Here is a 19,836-nt window from a genome sequence, read left to right as displayed (position 1 = left end):
GGGGGGGGGGGGGGGGGGGGGGGGGGGGGGGGATCACTTTACTATTCCTTCTACGTATACTTGAAATCTCCCATAACATAAATGGTTAAAGATAAAAATATCTGGAAGGCCAGCAAAACAAAAGTAAGCAGCGTCATCTGAATATGTGCAACGAAAGCCCAACGTGAAAAAATGGTTGTTTTTGTTTAATAATGAGAATGTGTATCAGGCAAGATTCTAGCTTTAAAAAAAAAAAAAAACAAAAACCAAACAAACAACTCAGCCATGTGAACAGAAACCTGGCCTAACTGTAAGGCTATAAACAAACACTGCTCCAGAATGAACCACTCTATCTATATGGAGACTGATAAGGATAAAGGCCATCTCATAAAGCTGCTTTACTTTCAGAAGGAAAAAAAGTGGGGCGGGGGTGGAGGAGGTTACTTCACAAGCATGAAAATAGGTGTTACTCAAGGTAAAGGTAAGGATCTCAGAGGAGGAACTGGCTTAGGTAGAAATAAACCTCCTCACTGTTCCCCAGGGAACACGCTGGACAGACCCGATTCCCTAGCGGGTCCAGCTCGAGCCCGAAATGGCACAGTCTTCACACCCAGAGAGAAACCTGGATGAGGTTATGTGACAACTCACCGCTACTGTTGTGCTAATCGAATCCTCCTTTTTAACCCGGGACAGAAATGGCTCAGAACAGATGTTTACACCTTTCCTTTGCCCAAGTTCCCAAGTACCTTTTTATTTCCAAAAGATGTGAGTTTTCGTCTTTCCACAAACACATTCTCACCTGCGTTCTCCATCCCGTCCCCTCTGGGATCTCACGCCCTCTCTGGGACTGGGTGGCACGTGGACTCTTGACTTTCCTTCCCCCCTGAGCTACAGGCCTTCGTGGCCCCACCCAGCACCACCAACAGCCCTGCCTACCCTTTCCGCTGCTTCTTGACCATTCGGGTGATCCCACATGCCCACTGCCCGGACCACGCAGTCGGAGGCAGCCTCTCCACTGCCACTTCCCACTCTGTGGCTCGCCCCGCCCCTCGGGTGACTCCCCCTTTGGCCTCTGTGACCCTGCACGGCCTGATTTACGGCCCCCCTCTCCCTTGGCTCCCTCTTTGTCTACTCCCAACAGGGAGGGACATTTCCAGGTTCTCCCCGGAGTTCTCTCAGAGAGCACATCCATCTCTATAACTTCAATGATATGCGGGGGAGAGTCGAGGTCCCCGTCTCCTGAGCTCTTCTTTCTGGACCAACTGGACATTTCCACTATTTCCTATCAGAACTCAGCTACCACCCGCCCAAAGTCACACCCTCCATCCTTTACCTCAGATCAACCTCTACCCTGGACTACCCTATTTTGTTAACGGCACCACTGTTCTCTTAGAAGGCAGGCAGGCAGGCGCCAATGACACTGCTGACGTTCATTTCTCTCCGGCACATCCCATCTGTTGCAAAACCCTAGGGTCTACTTCGATAACAATTGTCATTTTGTTTCCTACACCCAATATCCCTCCAACATCATCAGAGCCCCTTCCCTTTCCAGGACTCCCTTTTCTCCTAGTCTAGGTGGCCTCTGGATTGAGCCGAGTCTGTGCTTAAATCCCAGCTCTGCCAATTACCAGCTGAGTGACCTCAGCAAAATTACCTAATCTCTGGGCCTGAATTCCTCATCAATAAAGAAAAAAACCCAGAGAAATAATACCAAGCTCATGAGGCAACTCTATGTGGATTAAGTGGGATTAAATGTTTGTCAAGACTTACGTCTGTGCCTTGACACAGAGAACAGTGATCCTTTTAAGGACAGAAGTCAGAGTATTCTTCTTTACTGCTCAAAAGCTTTCGGTGATTCCCATCTCACTCATAAAGGCCAATGGCTACACAGTGGCCTGCAAATCCCACACAATTCCACTCTCTTACCCTCTAATGCTCTCCCACTATTTCCTCCTTGCTTATTCCAGCCAAGCTGGCCTCCTTGCATTCCTGAAATAACGTCTAGCCTCTCCCTGCCTCAGGGCCTTTGCATTTGCTGCACCCTCTGCCCACATCTTTGATCAAACGTCACCATCTCATGGAAGAGAGCTCTTCCATGACCACCTCTTACCCCCCAGGGACTCCCTACCCCTCTTCCCTACTAGATTTTTCTCCACAACACTTACCACCCCTGAAGTACAGTACATTTTACTTAGTTTTTAAAAATGTCTGACTCTGGGGCGCCTGGGTGTCTCAGTCAGTTAAGTGTTCAACTCTTGATTTCCACTCAGGTCATGATCTAACGAGCCCCATGTTGGGCTCTGTGCTGACTGTGCAGAGCCTGCTTGGGATTCCCTCTCTCCCTCTCCCCCCCCCCCCCTTATGTTTACTTTCTCTCTCAAAATACATAAATAAGGGGCGCCTGGGTGGCTTAGTCGGTTAAGCGTCCGACTTTTGCTTAGGTCATGATCTCGCGGTTCGTGGGTTCGAGCCCCGCGTCGGGCTCTGTGCTGACTGCCAGCTCAGAGCCTGGAGCCTGTTTCAGTCTGTGACTCCCTCTCTCTCTGACCCTCCCCTGCTCACGCTGTCTCTCTCTCTGTCTCCTAGAAATAAATAAAAACACTAAAAAACAAACAAACAAACAAACATAAACACCTGACTCTAGTCACTATTAACTACATAAGGGCTAGGATTTACCTTTTGTTGTCTTTTGTTGTTTGCCATATTCTCAACACCTGAGGAGTGCTCAATGTATTGACTGAATGGAGCAATCACTACATGTTAATTTCTTTCTTCTATTTGTGCCCAGCCTGGACATCCATTATCACTTTTTTTTTTTTAGTGTTTAATTATTTTTGAGAGAGAGAGAGAAGTAGACAGAGAGGGAATGAGCAGGGGAGGGGCAGAGAGAGAGGCAGACACAGAATCCGAAGCAGACTCCAGGCTCTGAGCTGTCAGCACAGAGCCCACTGTAGGCCTTGAACTCACGGACCATGAGATCTTGACCTCAGCTGAAGTCAGATGCTGAACCCCTGGTGCCCCCATCATTAATTACTTTTAATAATCCAGCAACTCTGTTCTATCATCCCTTAACCCGAAATCTACCTTGCAGTCCCCTTTTCCTCCCCTCGGGTTCTGAGCTGTGCTGAAGAAAACACTATAGTCACTCTTGGAAAAAAACATTCTACCTCTATAGCCAGCTGGGCCCCCTGCTATAGGAGAGTACACTTATCTATTTCCTGGTTGGCCTCTGTTCACTATTCCCCACAGCGGGTATTTTAAACCTGCACTCCTTGCCTCAAGGCCTCCTTCCCTCCACCCGTGATTCTGCCTTCTGTGGCACAGGGGCAGTAAGAGGGGACAGAGTGAGCTCTCCCCAACTTCCTACCTTTCTCCTCAAGTTTGCCCAATCCTACCCTTCGCTTCCCTATAAAAGGACAATGCATCCACCTCCATATTCATAGGTAATGCCCTCCCCAGGTAGTACCGTGTCTCCAGGGACCCTCAGGTCCTCCTCTGCCTGGCTACCTCCCTCCCATCAGCCCACTAACACACCAAACCTCTGGGCTCCCCTTCTCTTTGTCACAGGCTCTCTTTTCTCTCCTAACGCAGCCACTGTAAGCGTACAGCTTGACGAGTCTTGAGAAGCATACACATCCATGTAACCACCCTTACACCCTAGAACATTTCCATCGCTCCAAAGCATTTTCTCATGCCCCAAGTCTCACCCCCATATAACACAGGTTCATTGTGTTTGTTCTAAAATTGCACAAATGCAGTTCATTCATTAGGGTGGGTATCTGGTTTCCTTCTCTGCATCGTGTCTTTGAAATTCATCTATATTGTTGCACACATCATGGTTTGTCCTTTTATATTGCCAAATAGTGCTCCACCATGTAGATAGACTGTAATTTGTTTATCTGCTAAGGGACACTGGGTTATCCAGTTTGAGATTGGAAAACGAAACTAACGTGGCCGGCTATGAACATCTGTGGTACAAGTTTTCGTTGGGACTTATGTTTTCATTTCTGTTGGGAAAATACCTGGAATGCGGAGCCATATTGTTCACACGTGACTCAACAAGGAGCTGCCAAACTGCTTTCCAAAGTGGTTGTCTATTTTAGGTTCCCACCAGCAGTGGGTAAGTTGCCCTATAGTTTTTTAAATATCGGTTCCTAGGTCCTTCCCCCAGGAAGCTGGTTCTGTGGGTAAGGCCAGGGAAGTCGTGTTCTTGACTAGGAAACCATTACCCAGATCCTGTTTCGCCTTCTCGCCTTCTGTGCCTTTCTAAACTCACTGCTCTCTGGCCCCTACCCTCAGAGTAAGACCAGAACTGCCACTGTCAAGTTCCAGTAACTAAATCTAACAAACATTTGTAAATCCTTATTATTAGGTTTCTACATGGCATCTGATGACGTCTTCCCATGGAATCCATGACTCAGTCCCACTTCGAGCTGCTTACAGTGTATTTTAGCCCCTGAGGTCACACACCCCCTCAGAACCTGATCCTCCTTTACATTCCCAGATTGGCTGGCCGGCCCCATCTCCGCCTTGTCACATGATCCGATCCGGGATCTCAGAGCTGTCCTTGACTCTCTCCTTAATTCTAACCTGCTCCCATTCAATTAGATGCTGAGTTATGTAAGATTCGACCCAGTACACATTTCTCAAAACCTACGTTCTCCTTTACCACTGCCAAAATTAGGCAGCCATCATCTCACTGAGTCTACCTGGCAGTCTCTTAACCAGCTTCCTGTCTCAGATCTTGGCATCTTGGCCTTTCGGGTATGCATTCTACCTACTGTCTGCAAGGGCCTGACACAGGCAAATCTGTTCACGTCTTTCCTCCACATAAAACCCCACAATGGTTCCTCCCTCTGCCTACTGAATACCTTCCATCTCTGTGGCTCAAGTCAGAGGCTCCCAAACTTGATTGGTTCCCGACACCCTTACTGTCTCAGTAATTTCTTCATAGGGCCTTTGGCCAAAAGAAATGCCTAACAGTTCCATTTATTATTTTTTAATTTTTTATACTTTTTAAATTTTTATTTTTGAAACAGAGACAAAGCGTGAGCAGGGGAGGGACAGAGAGAGAGGGAGACACAGAATCTGAAACAGGCTCCAGGCTCTGAGCTGCCTGAACAGAACCCGATGCGGGGCTCAAACCCACGAACCGCGAGATCATGACCTGAGCCGAAGGTGAATGCTTAACTGACTGAGCCACCCAGGCGCCCCCTAACAGTTCCATTTATTAAGCAGTTAGTTACAAATGGCCTAAGTATTTAGGTACTAGCAACTTTGAAGGCACTTGCAAAAAAAGGATTACATGTAAATGGAAAGAAAACCATTTCATTCTTAACCATAACTACTTACTAATGGGATGTGTCCCTGCTGAGTGCTACACATATTCCAAGCCTTATAATCGCTTAGACACTGCCAGCCTCATTACCATTCCACTGCTTTCCACGTGGTATTTGAATTTTATTACAGCAGCCACCAAAGATACATCCTTGAAAGGAAAGTAGCACAAGCTAAAGCTGAAACTAAAAACTACTTCTGACATGTTGTTGAGTATTGCTATGCTTCTCTCAAAAATTTAAACCAAGCTGAGTGCCTCTGTGGCCCCCAGGGCTCCTCAGCGTGGTCTGGGAGTCACAGGCCTACGCATTCAAGGCTGTGCAAAATGCGGGCCCAGTTCTTCTCCAGGGCTCTCTTTCAATCCAGTCTCTTCCCAGAACACCCTTGTGCTTTCATGCTGGTCTCTGTGCTCACCACTACCTGTCCCTCATTAGCTATCTAAATCTGCTCATCCATCCGGGCCAGTTCAAATGCCCCCTGCCCCTTCTCCAGGAAATCAGAAAATGATCACCAGCTGCATTGGGTATGTTCTTAGGATGCACTGATAACGCTTCTTCAGGGCAGGTCTTTTGGCGCAGGTGGCCTTTCACATACCTGCGGGCTGGACTGAATTTTAAGCACGTGGAAGGACAGGGACCATCTATATCATGTATATAAAAGTGAAATACACACAGAAAAGTACATAAAGCTTATGTACAGTTTAATGAGTAATTGGAGCATGAACTCTGGGCAACTGCCGTCCAGGTCTCTACTCCCCTCGTACTTAGTAGACAATACAATACTTTCTGCAGAATGAAAGGAAATCTGTAACTTAAGATACCCAATACCGTATGTCATGTAGTCACTCCATCAAGTTTTCTCTAATGAAAAGAACTTTTCCACATAGAAACCTACATGATAAAAGCTAAAGAGAGCTGCCAGGCAAGTTGGGGTGTTCATTCACATTTAAAAATTGTTGAAATGTATGGGGGGAAACAATATGGCATTTGCTCCAGCAATAATGAAGGAGATGTGGCAGGGGACTGTCTGCCATGTGTTGATCGCCACTGAACCTGGGGGCTGGGTGCATGAGGGTTTCATGAAACTATTCTGTATTTTTGTGTGTGTTGAAGTTTTTCTAAAACGAAAAATTTTTTAGCAAGAGAGAAGCTAAAAAAAAGTCATTCAAGGAAAGCCTTTCCGATATATTCAGAAGAAAGGTCTGTTTTTCCTGCATTGACCTGATATATAAACCTTAACTTTTTTTTTTTTTTTTAAGTTATCTCTACATGCAATGTGGGGCTCGAACTCATGAACCTAAGACCAAGAGTCACATGCTCTACTGACTGAGTCAGCCAGGCATCCTAAACCTTCATTTCCTGAAGTGAAGTCAGATCCTACAATGTCACAGGACTTGAAGGGACTGGCGGGAAGCCCACTCAAAGAGCAAGAACATGTCAGCACCGCCTCAGGCCTAATACACGCTTAGCAGAACTGGTGAGGATGTGGGAAGACCTGGGGGTGAGAAGTCAGCAAAACAGAAAAATGTCTCTGACAAAGTCAACCAAAATTTAGATAACTGTTTCAAACCAGAGCTCACTCACATCTAATGGCTTCTCCGTGGAGGTAGCTCTGGGCAGACTTAATTCCACGTAGGAGGGAACAGATTCCTTTGATTACAGAAGCCACAAGAATGGGTTGCCCATTTGACTGGAACTCAAGGAACCTTACAAGATCATTCTCTTCTCTTCCTCAGATGAGCACTGATATTTCTGGAACACACTGCTTCTTTGGCAGAATCTAGATGAGCACTAGATTTTTCCATACACTGGTTTTTCTGTCCTGCCCAACTCTTCTTTCCAAAACACAACTACCTAGTTGACCTCTACACACCACGCATTTAAAACCACTTCTTCTCTGACTAGAGGACTTCTCTAGGTACAACAAAGAAATCACAGAATATTTGAAATTCTCCAAATCAGCCCCTTCTAAGTACACCTCTAGCAATGATTTGAACTCCTCTGGGTTGGCCCTTCTGAAAGGTATTTATGGACTAAAGAAACCCAGAAATGAAGCCTCCTCATATACCAAATATTCAAGAGCCTTGGCCTTCCCTTCCTCCCTTTCTCTTGGAGGAAGAGTATGACAACCCAATTATTAGTAATCATCTGTTGAGATTTACCACACACATCTCAAAAGCAAAGGTGAACTATCTGCTATCAGCTTGATTCTCTGTTCCACGCTGTGTGGGATACAGAAAGTTTGTAAAGCTGAGGTGTATGACTAGTATGATGAACTGCCGAAGAAGGTGGTACATACACCACAGGATTTCCCAGGTGAGGGAAGTCGCCGAGGGCTAGTGTACTCGGGGAAGAGAAGAGTTCATAACAAAGGCTGGCTCAGAGGGTGGGGAGGACCTGACAGCAGGACTGAAGAACCATCACCCCATTTGTGGCAACAAGGACACAGCCTTAGCGAACATGAAGTGTTCCTTCTGAGGAGCAATGCCAGTATGGCTGGACAGGAGGCAGTGAGGCCATGGAGCAGAAAGCTGTGAAAACATTGTGACATGGTGGGTGCTAACCAGGAGCTGACCAGAGGTTTCTGAGCAAAAGAGGGACATGATCAAGTCCCCAAAGGCAGGTCAGACAGGCAGGCATCAGGACACAAAGTGAACGAGACAGTGAAGCCGTCATACAGAGCAGTGAGGGAGGCCATGATGTCCTGCGCCAGTGCGGAGGCGAGAGGAAGAGCGGCAGGAGGAGAGGGAATATATCAACAGAACTTAGTCCTGATGAGAAAAACGCAGCGAAAAAAGGACCTCAGGGGGACATGGGGATTTTAATCCTAGAAGATAGTGAAGCTAGCCTGGCTGGTCTGCATGCAATGAACCGTTGGCATCTCCTCAAGAAAATGCTTACTATTCTAATACTCTTTTCTTATAAAAATCATTCGTAGAAACAAGGTCATCCACCCTCACTGAACTCTAAACGTAAATCTCCCCGAATATGTTTCACGCACCCAAGTGTCTCCATTAGGGGATGCTTCTCCCCAGTGGCAGCTCATTTCCTCCCCCAAAGGAAGGGTGTTTCTGCAACCTGACCTTAAATTCCCATTAAAGTTACGAGGTCTAACGTGTAAGGTAACAGCAAGTCTCCAACATTCTTCAAAGTTCAGCTTTCACAAGGAAAGCATTTTAAAGCGGACATCTCATCAAAAGCTGATTCTCAAATTCCAGGTCTCACCTGAACAGAGACAGGACATAACAAGTTTCCTCTGTAAGTCACCAGATGTCACGCTCAACAGAGACCATCATGGGGATGGACCAAAGTCTGAAAGAGCTCCCACTTGAAAGGCAGTCGGATTCTACCGTGTTCTTAATCACCTTCACCCTGACAGAAGTCACTCAAACTGAAAAGCGCACACTATAATCACCAGTGAAACAATTAAAGGGGGGAGGGCAAGATAATTCAATGCCATGGCCTGTGCCTGAACACCTCTCAGGACATCAGAGCTTCACAGAATCCATTCGTGAGCAACAGGAGTGCTGTCAAACCTTCGCACAGTCATCCCAAGATGAAAGGACAGGTAACTAAGTTATAGCCGACAAAGGATTTTATCCATGTGCTTCAGCATTCACAGCTGGATCTCAATATGGACCTAGTAATAGTGCAAAGGCAGAAATCTATGCTACCAAGCATAGTGACAGCTGTTTAAGAGATCTCCTTACAACGAGAGACACGTTACTCTGAGGTAAAGCCTAAGCTTGAGGGAGGGACATCAGAGGGGGTACAGTAGAGACTGAGCACAAGCTGGTTCTCGCTGAAGCTAAGTGAGGAATATGTGAGGGTTTGTATCTCTAGCTGTCTCTAAGTTTGCATATGTTTAGAATCTTCCATGATAAAAAGGAAAACACGACAAAGAGAGAAAACACATTTTCAAGATACTCAAAACAGGCCTCTCTCATATCCTCTCTCACAACTTAATTTTCAGTCCTCCCATACAATGGAGAGCAAATAAACACTTTTCTTGTGCCTAAGCAATGAAGTAGAAAGGGAGCAATGCATATCTTAAGCCTAGAAGATTCCCTGAGAGAAGACTGATTAGAACTATGAATGAAATACTGCCCTTTCTCCCACTTCCCTTCTCACGTTTCCATCACGCCTCTGAAGGCAGATCTCTCTTTCAGAGGAACGTGGTGGCTGCCTGAGGGACACGAGAGAAAACCAACTGCAGAAAGTCACAAAGAGCCATATGAAACTCCAGATCAGAAACTGGAACTGGAACCTGCTGTGACAATGGTCCAAGTAATAGATAACGCATCCCAGGGGGGCAGAGTCCAGGCTCATCTGTTTCTAGGGCTCTCCAAAGACATGGAGTCAGAGGGTTCTGGGACCCGAGTCAGCATTAGTTGCTGGGACATTTACTGTGCATCCCTGGCTGTCTAGGGAGCCCAACCTCAACAAGTTAGAATTCAGTGCGAAGACAAACGTAAACAAATTTTCACAACACAAGCATGGAGTGCCCAGAATCCAAATGAGGAAGGGACTCACCCTGCTTGACAGATCATGAAGGTGACCAGTGAAGGGGATCTTAACAGAGGATAAGGAGCCTGTCCAACGCTGCAGGCTGCTGGTGGGGAGGGAACATAAGTGAAGGCCCCTTGTCACTGAGGCCTAGAAAGAGGGGTGAGGGTCGAACGGTGAAGGACCTTGCATGCATGCCAAGAAGCTTACACTTGACCCTGTGGACCAGTGCCTTCTCCAACTGTGGCAAAGGGCCAGTTTTTGAAAATTCCAACCCTTCATGGATGACGCTTAGGATCCCTTCTGTACTTCTCATGACATGGGTGAGCAGACCACACCTGGAGCCCCGCTTTAGACAGCACAAGGCTCTCTCAGCAGAGGTGCAGCACGGTCCGTGGTCTCGTTAGAGGGCGTGTCTGACAGCAGCGTGATGAGGGAAGGATAGCAGGTGGCCAGGAAGCTGCTCTATGATCTAGGAAACGGTATCAGGAGCCTGGCTAAGATACTGGCAAGGAGGACAGGGAGAAGGAGTCAGATGTGAGGGGCGCCTGGGTAGCTCAGTCGGTTGAGTGTTCAGCTCTTGGTTTAGGCTCATGTCACAATCTCACAGTTCATGAGTTCAAGCACCGCGTCGGGTTCTGTGCTGATAGTGCGGCACCTGTTTGGAATTCTCCCCTCCACACACACACACACACATCCCCCACTCTCTCTCTCTCAAAATAAATAAAAACTTAAAAAAAAAAAAAAGAGTCAGATCTGAGAGACACTACTTCTGTCTACATGACAGAACTCAGTGACCAAGTGGCAGGGCATAGCTGTATGCTCCAGACCGGGTGGGCCGTGGCTGTCGGTGCCAGGAGGAGCTATGCAAAGAGGCACAGTGTGAGAAAGGTAAACTTGGGTGGAAGACCTTCAAATTTCACGTCTTTACTCTTGCATTCTATTCTATCTAATTTATTCTTTATTATTCTTTCAAATAAATCTAGTTATCTAGTTAATTTTAATAAACTAGTATTTCAAAGTGAATGCAAGAAGCCTTAAACCGGCCCAGGTAATATCAAAAGAAAGCCCTTTCAACCCCACCAAGCCAAAGCAAGCTTTAGAAAACCAATCTAACACCAAACAGGGCAGCAGTGTTTTCTGTTTGCATCTGGGCTGAAAGTGCAGAAAAGAAACACACATTCAACTATCTCCATTGGTGAAACTTCAGACAAAGCCAGACAGTGTTGCTGCTACAGCCACAAAATCACAGCCTAGGAAGATCGCACCTCGCGTGGTATGTCAGAACTCAAGTTAGTTTCTGAAAACAAATGAAACTCGTTTGCTGTACTAGGTGCAGTTTGCTGCTTTGGTGTAAGAAATCTTCGTTTCTGGGAACAGCAACACATGTTTGGGTGAGGAACAAAAGCACCTGCCAAAACCACTCTGTGGAAAGAAAAAAGAAAACAAAACTCTCCCAGTCTGTTGGCCCCTGAAACAAGTAAACAATCTGGAAATGATGAAATGGAGTAACAGGTATATACTGCGCATAACCCCAGCCTGAGGAGTTAAAGGGGTCTGTCTGCATCAGCAAGTTTCCTCCATTTGACTCTGATGGCCCACTGCCTCTCAGGCTCAAGCCTGTGGCCTCCCTTGCCTGGACTGGTCCGGCAGCCTCCGCCTGGCCCCCAGCCGCCTCCTGCCCTTAACAGTTCAATCTCAACACAGCACCTGCTGACCCTGTAACATGGAGGCCAGGTGTCTTAGCCAGCTCAGGCTGCTGTAACAAAATCCCACAGTCTCAGTGGCTTAAACAACAGACATTCATCAGTCACAGTCCTAGAGGTTACAAGTCCAAGATCAGGGTGTCAGCATGGCTGGGTTCTGGCGAGAGCCCTGGTCCTGGCTTGCTGATGGCAGCCTTCTCACTGTGTTCTCTATGGTGGGAGAGATCAAAGGCCCTGGGCTTTTCCTCTTCTCACAGGGCGCTAATCCCATCACGGGGGGCCCTCCCTCATGACCTCATCTCAACTAAACCCCACAGGCTCCACCTCCAAGTACCACCATGTTGGTGGGGGAGGGCTTCAATGTGAATTCTGGAGGGACAGAAACATCAGTCCGCAGTGCCACGGCATGTCGCTCCTCTGTTCAAATATCTCCGGTGGTGGCTTCAGAAGGGCCAACATCCTCACACCAGCCACCAGGCCCTATACCTCTCTCTATGAGGAGGGCACAGCTTGCTAGCAGCACTCAGGAAATCTGTGAGGGCATTTCTTGGCAGTCACAGCAACTGGGGCGGGGGGGGGGGGGCAGGTAGCACTGCACAGCCGAAGATCATGTCAAATCTGTACACTGTCAGACACTCCCACAGGCCAAAAACCTTTAATAACTCCCTGGAGCGTACAACCACACTTAGGTAAAAGCACAAAAACACTTTTTGTGTAATTTTATACAATCTTCCCAGAATGTAACTACTGTATAAAGCAGGCAAGGCTGCACTTCTTTTGTTTGGAGTGTTAACAACAATTGCTCACCATCTTGGAGATGAGGGCACCGGAAGTAACCTGGTGTTTTTATCAGTCTGCATTAGTGGGCGCCACATTCACTCAGAGGTGGAATGTCACTGTGTGTCAGGGTATTTACGTGTTTTTCTATTAGTCCAGGGTTAGATTACCAGCTGGGTAATGTATTTCTTTTTGAAATTGCGTGTGTTGGGGGGGGGGGTTACTGTCTATAAATTTCACTCTGGGGGGGGGGCATTTCTGTAATAAACATTGTTTGAAGAGAGCATGGCATCCCTGCAGGGCTGGCACTCTCATTTTCCTCTCTCTCCCTGCAGCCACTCCCATACTCCAGTCCTCCTCCATACGGAGGACTCTCCCCTCTCCACCCCTGCTATGCCTTCTGCCTAAAAGCTCTCCTGCCTCCTTGAGTTCTTGCCCAAATGGCACCTTCTAGATGGAGTTGTTTAAAACTGCAGCCCCTACCCCCGCCCCCACCCCCGGTGCTCTCTATTCCACTCCCCTGCCTTAGTTTTCTTCAATAAAGTCATGGCTTTTATCACCGCTACATAATTTATTTCCTTGTTTCCCGCCAGAATGAAAGCTGTGGGAGGGTAAGGATTTTGTCTGTATCCACAGGGCCTGGAACAGTATCTAGATACCTTTATAGGTGATTTACAGATTAATGGTTTAGAAATACCAATTTTGAAATCTTTAGTTATAACTGCAAGATGAAAACTAAATAAAAAATTCGGGGTCTCTATGCATTACCACCTTTAATCTCCATGTAGAAATACATAGATACACTGTATCTACATCTACTGTAGAAATATATATAATGATTGGTATCCAGGGCTGAATTTAACTTTAAAAAGCCAGTCTATTCTCAGAAAAACAATGAGACTTAGAACATAATGAGTATTACTTGAAATTATCAGACCTTACTGAGATTTCTCAAATTCTCCCTTTAAGTGTCTCTTAACACCTCCCTGCTCTGTCTCCCTAATCTGTTCCTGGATTCCATGGATTTGTATTCCATCCTGCCTCCCATTCTTCCCACCTCCTCCCTCCCCCTGCTCCCCTTTACAGGTCTGTCCCACAGCTCTGGCCTCCCTGTTACCAGCCCACACACCACCCCCCACCCCCCCACTCTGCTGCAGGATTAGTGTTGAGTCACTCACCTCGGTCACATTAATGGTCCCAGCTTCCTGTTCATCCTAGTACAAAAGGCAGGATGCTACTGCGGGCTCCACGTGCCCTCTGCTTCTCTCCCTCCACCTCCATTCCCTAAGCTCCTCTCAGACAGGACCTGTCCCTGCACCCTAGACCTGCTGCGTCCTTTGCAGGCCCCACTCCCGATGAAATTCTCAAGGCTCAGCTCACCACAGCTTCAGAAACCTTCTCTGCCTCTCGGCTGGCCAAGGGCTCAGAGCATTCCTCCCACCTCCCAGAGGCCCTTAGAAAAAAAACCTGGCCCAGCCCTAACGTTCAGTGATAAAAAGTGTTTCTCTCAATCCTTTTCTTGATTTCACCTTTGGACAAAGTCAGACATTGTGGAATTTAAAGAACTCTACTTTTGTTTTAAAAACATTAAAAGGCTTAAATATGAAGGAGACATGGTAGGGATAAACAGGCCAAAAGCCAGTTCTACAGTCACCTTGTGGCCACTCACTCCTGAGAGAGCTGGTCCTTCCGGCTGCCTGAGGTACTTACTGATCCAGGCAGGGACCCAGACAGGTGAGGTGGGCGGTCTGCGGCGCCCCAGCTGCCACCATCTGTGGACAGTAACTAGGTTTGCTATTGGCTTGATAAAATGATGCGTCACCTTACAATAAGTGTCAATATTTTTCCATCTAAAACACTGTTTTTGGAACATTTTATTAGCGAAGGAAACACATTTGCTGTGCTCATGAAAATAATGAGTCACAGATTAGTGACGAAAGAGAGTATGCCAGTCCGACCCTAATCTAGGGCCAAATCAGAATTACTACTACTGGACTTTGAAAGCCCCAAATCCTTGGATTTGCATAGCTTTTTCCAAAAAGATTACTTTGGAAATCAAATACAATTCCCCAACTGTAGGACCCCACTCTGCTAACTCTCACCAGGAAGACAAGATCAAAAACCAGAGGCATGGTAGATTAAGTGAGAAACAAGCTCGGTGTTTCACTTCCCTCAACGTAAAGACCCAGTAAAGCAGCTAACTTGGATGAATGTCAAATTTTACAGCCCTCAACTAGTTTAGCCTCTATAAAAACAAACGAGTAATTTGAGGTTACAGGAGATAGTTCTTCTAATTATGATTACAAGATTCTAATCATTAGCTAGAAGTTAAAAAGAAAAAAATTTAAAGCAGCATGTCTTTGTAAAAGACCTACCAGCCAGAACTATTAATAGAAAAGCCTAGAGCCATTTAAACATGAAATCTGGAAAGAAAAAAAAAAGAGAGAGATAAAGCTTCCTCTTCAACCGACGCACTTTGTGAATAATCACAATTCAAGCTATAAACACACCCCGAGTATAATTCCCTCTCTTCTCCTTGCCTCTGTTATCCTTTCTGATTCCATTAAAAACGTGTAACTGTTTTTCTCTTTTTCTGGAATAGGCTTCCTCGGAAGCAGCAGAGCAAATGCTCATGTATCCATGTTACCTTCTTTTAAAGTCCATTTGATGGAGCCTGTCCTCTTGCTGACCGCATGCAAGCTTCCATCCAGGGTTGACACAAACAGCAAGGTTTCGGGAAGCGTCACTGTGCTGGGACTTCCAAAAGTCTGCAATGAGATGTTCATGCTCAACAGGATTCTTCATCTTGGGCACGTGCAGCCACAGACAGACCCGCCCCCCGCCACACCCCGAAAGTTATCCTTTGAAAATCCACCGCCTCATAGATGGAGACACGGAGGTTGGAGAACCCACGTCCAAGCACAGGTCTAGACAACAGTTGAGTCAGGACGAGACTCCGGTGGCTTTATTCTCTCTAAGCAGCAATCCTTCCTGCAGACAGACGGGCTTATAACCTGACACAACAGGACAGGGATTCTGAAATAATCCATGGCCAGCTCCACTGAGCAGAGGAAGAACGCATGCTCAGCTTTCTAACGGACTTCCTTCTCTTGGTTATGCTGCACTTTCTGAACCCTGGTCATCCTGGAAGCCTTACTGGTAAAGAAGCACGCCAGCATACCCACACATGCCCACACGCACTTACGGGATTTCAAGAAGGCAAAGAATCAGGGGAAAGTGCTAAAGCAAAATAGGAAAAAGCTCTCATTATGTAAAAAGTTCATATGATGGGATGCCGGGTGGCTCAGTCGGTCAACTGTCTACATGATCTCATGGTTTGTGAGTTTGAGCCCCACCTTGTGCTGTCAGCACAGAGCCTGCTTGGGGATTTCTCTTTCTCCCTCTCTCTCTGCCTGCCCTGCTTGTGCACTCTCTCAAAATAAGCTTAAAAAAAAAAAAAAAGTTCATATAACAATAAAACACCAAGATTTCAGAAGAGACAGTTTATAAAAGAAAATGTATGAAAAACATAACCCAAATTAATCTTCACTTATAGTCAAAATGTAATTTACATAAAAATGTACATTTTATGCCTAATAAGTTAAAACACGCATACACACACTCTCTCTCTGTCTTTACAGAAAACAGCCAAAGGTGGTGAAATTTAGTTTCTCATCCATTGTTGGTGCCAATGAAAACTGTAAGTCAGTGCAATATTTCTGGAAAACATAAAAATGCTCAGATTTTTGATCCTATAATCCCCCTTCTGTATCCTAAAGAAATAGTTCCAGATATGGAAAAAGCTGTGTGCACAACGATGCTTATCATATCCCATATTCCATTTACAAACAAAAAAACTGGAAAGATCTGAATTTCCCGTAATATCTAAATGACTGAACTAAGTTATGACACACACTCAATGGAATATTACAGAATCATTAAAATAGCACTTGGGAAAATTTACAGCAATGTAGTAAAATTTTTATGTGAAAAATATAGACTCCAAAATTTAATGTACACTGTGGTGAGAATTACACTGGACAAATTTTTTTTTTGTCTGCCGATCTTCTAGCTTTGCTAAGCACTGTACCCTCATCCCCACGAGAGCAGCTGTGTGTGGGTTCGTACATGCGCATAGGCAATGCACCCATGTGCAGGTGAGAGCTGGGAAGGTTTCCTGACACAACACCCTTTTGAGGTATTCAATTCCACCCTGTTTTTTTTTAATGGTTATTTATCTTGAGAGAGAGAGCAAGCATGTGCACTAGAGCACATGCGTGCAAGTGGAGGAGGGGAAGAGAGCAAGAGACAGAGAGAGAGAGAGAGAGAGACTGACTCCCAAGCAGGCTCCACTCTGTCAGCACAGAGTCTGACGCAGGGCTCGATCCCACAAACTGTGAGATCATGACCTGAGCTGAAATCAAGAGTTGGACACTTAACCGACTGAACCACCCAGGCGCCCCAGCAATGCTACCCTGTAGTAAGACCTTCTCTTTGACACCATACTGTCCCACAAGCTACCTGGTTCCTGTGGGTCTTAAATTTAAAATGCGCCAACACAACTTGCTTATACTGTGAGAGTTTGGATTCTGGCACAAAAATATTAAAATACAGGAGTATGGCTGGCTTGTAGCACTAAACATAAAAGACTGGGGGTTTACGCATACAAGGCAGCCTTACCCAAAATACCCGCCCACTCTTGGTGAGAACCAGGATGGCACCTAGCCAACACCTTAATAAGGAAAGCCCGATGGCTCTCTCCAAAGCAGCCTGAGATGGCAGGACAGACACCCCAGTCCCTGCATTCCTGTGGACACCCACTGACAGAAGGGGCGAAGAGGCCCCAGAGCCTCACTCATCTCTGCTCTTTCTTGCCTGTTTCTGGGATGGAGGTGAATAAGTTCTACCCTTCACTTTGCCCAGAGCCCACGGGGCCCACTCACCTGGAATGGGAGAAACAACAGCAAGCTTTATCACTGCCTGCGGAGTCTATTCTCGGTGTAAAGCCCCAAGTCTGAGGAAGAAGAGTCTGCTGTGAACTTTATCTTCAGAACTAGGAAATTAGTCTGGGTATGACCTGGCTAGGAAAACAAGCCTCAGGGTGGTGCCTGCCCGAGCTGAGAAGCCAGAGGTTGTGCAAAAAGTGTTTTAGGGAAAGATTATTTTTGCCTGCAGGGTATAGACTGTGTGGAGACTCATCTGAACCTGTTTACACCTGAACTGGAGAAACACACATTGCCTGGAGCACAAGGGCTTGCAGAACAGCGGGGCGTGGGATGAGACCACTGAGGGCTGTAGCTGAAGGAGACTTGAGGCTCTCCCCCCCCCCCCCGCTGAGAAGGTGATGGGTTTGCAGAAGGACAAGAGATGGTGGGATCACATCACCTGGAGGCAGTCTAGAGCCTGAATGAGTGAAAGGGGAAGAATGCACGCATACCTGGGGACCAGGAAAGGACCGCTGAGTCCCCTCCACCTGTCATTTTGTACAACAGATCTTGGGATCACACAAGAATTGTGTTGAAGTCTGTGGGTCGCTAAACTAGTAAGAAATTAAACTCGGGAGATTTCTGTGAATGTTGGCTGGATGTGAGAGACACAAAGACTGACACAGAGAAAGAAGCCTGAGAAGAAACACAGCTGAAAGATGGAGAGTGTGCCCCGGTTTCTGCTGTTCCTCAGGCCAACTTCCTGTCCTTGGGCTCAGAGACACTCCATTCCTTACAAGAAACTCCCCCTTTTTGCTTACATTTGTTGGAACTAGATTTGTCACTCGCAATCCAAAACAGTCCTAAAACACACATGCATGCACCCTTATTAAAAATACATATGGAGGGGCGCCTGGGTGGCTTAGTCGGTTAAGCGTCCGACTTTCACTTAGGTCATGATCTCGCGGTTCGTGGGTTCGGGCCCCGCGTCGGGCTCTGNAGGGGCGCCTGGGTGGCTTAGTCGGTTAAGCGTCCGACTTTCACTTAGGTCATGATCTCGCGGTTCGTGGGTTCGGGCCCCGCGTCGGGCTCTGTGCTGACTGCCAGCTCAGAGCCTGGAGCCTGTTTCAGTCTGTGACTCCCTCTCTCTCTGACCCTCCCCTGCTCATGCTGTCTCTCTCTCTCCTAGAAATAAATAAAACATTAAAAAATAAAATAAAATAAAAAAAAATAAAAATACATATGGAGACAGCGGTGCCTGGGTAGCTCAGTTGGTTAAGCATCTGACTCTTGACGCCAGCTCAGGGCATGATCTCATGGTTCATGAAGATCTGTACTGACAGCGCAGAGCCTACTTGGGATTCTGTCTCTCCTTCTCTCTCTGTCCTTCCCCCATGCTCGCTCTCTCTCCCTCAAAAAAACAAAATATATATATATATACACACATATATACATATAGATGTATATATGTACAGATGTACAGATGTTTAGTTTGTATTTCTATACACACACACACACAAAAAGATGAAGGAAATATTGCAAAACTATGGCAACAGTTTTTTTTCTCCTGTATTTTCTAAATTTTCTAGAATATGATCATGTAACCTGCAATGAATTTTTCATAAAACAGAAAGGAGATGGACATGTTAGCAGGTGGGACAGAAGCTCAAAGTTAGAGGAGCTTCAGTAAGCCCCTCAGGTCCAGGTGAAGCGCTTTCCAAATTAGGATATTAGGCAGCTCAACCACCTTTGATCATTAATATCCACCAAAAAGAAACCAAAGTTTAGAAACAAAGAGGTCCCTCAGTAAGACAGTGTGTATCCAGGAATAGATGAGTTTTGACATTGTTATTAAAGCCAACAGTACAATGATAATGAACTAAATGCCCCCAAATATAGCTTATCACAGTATTAATATTAAAAAGGGTCAATATTTACTAAAACATATCAGTGCTGCTTCATTACTAGTGTGGAAACAAAAGCCACCTGCCTCATCTGAGCATCCTGGAAACCACAGGAAGAGCAATTGTCTATGGTTGGCTGGTGAATCGAAATAAAACACTAATCACATAACTAACACAGTCTTCTGAAAATCTTAAAAATACCAGGTTTGGCTAGAAGTTGAATTTAGCAACTGAGAATGCCGACAATTAATCACAGTGTCCATACGGACTTCACAAACCCTGTTACAAGCTTCTCTCCTCTTTAAAAGCTCTTGACAGTTTCTAATTAGAATGTCCGGGGAGCCACTGTGAATGGTGTCATTCTTTCACATGGCAAATTAATATGACAAAATCTCTGGCTGTTCCCCCAGCATTTCTGAAAGCTGCCTGCCCTCAGATATAGCTGCTGTCACTAATGTGAATTAAATAAGCTTCTAGATGCCTTGTGGGATACTGAGCACAGCTAAGAACCATTTGTACCTGAACGTCTAAAAGTGCTGCTTCACAGTAATGAACTTGCACGGTACCTCACCCAGCCATTAGGGCTCTCTTCTCTCTATGATGGATGTAATGGCCATAGGTGTGTGTTACACACACTCGTTTCCTGACAGCCTGGAACTGGAAACAAAACCCTGCTTCTGCAGATCTGCTTCGAGTTGACTCC

At 46.1% G+C, this 19,836-nt stretch overlaps 1 protein-coding gene across 1 annotated transcript in view; it reads right to left on the bottom strand.

Annotated features, from left to right (window-relative positions):
• The window catches only part of ERN1 (endoplasmic reticulum to nucleus signaling 1), an 83,519-nt gene that overhangs the window by 40,359 nt on the left and 23,324 nt on the right, over positions 1–19,836 (bottom strand). The window contains exon 2 of the mRNA XM_039235935.1: positions 14,952–15,072. Coding sequence (XP_039091866.1) covers positions 14,952–15,072 — 121 coding nt within the window. The remainder of the gene's footprint in view (positions 1–14,951; positions 15,073–19,836) is intronic.

Source organism: Hyaena hyaena, unplaced genomic scaffold, assembly GCF_003009895.1.
Source record: "Hyaena hyaena isolate Hyena2069 unplaced genomic scaffold, ASM300989v1 scaffold_104, whole genome shotgun sequence".
NCBI classification, from domain to species: Eukaryota; Metazoa; Chordata; class Mammalia; order Carnivora; family Hyaenidae; genus Hyaena; species Hyaena hyaena.
The sequence above is the reverse complement of the archived record's forward strand: the minus strand, read 5'-3'. Positions and strand labels throughout refer to the sequence as shown.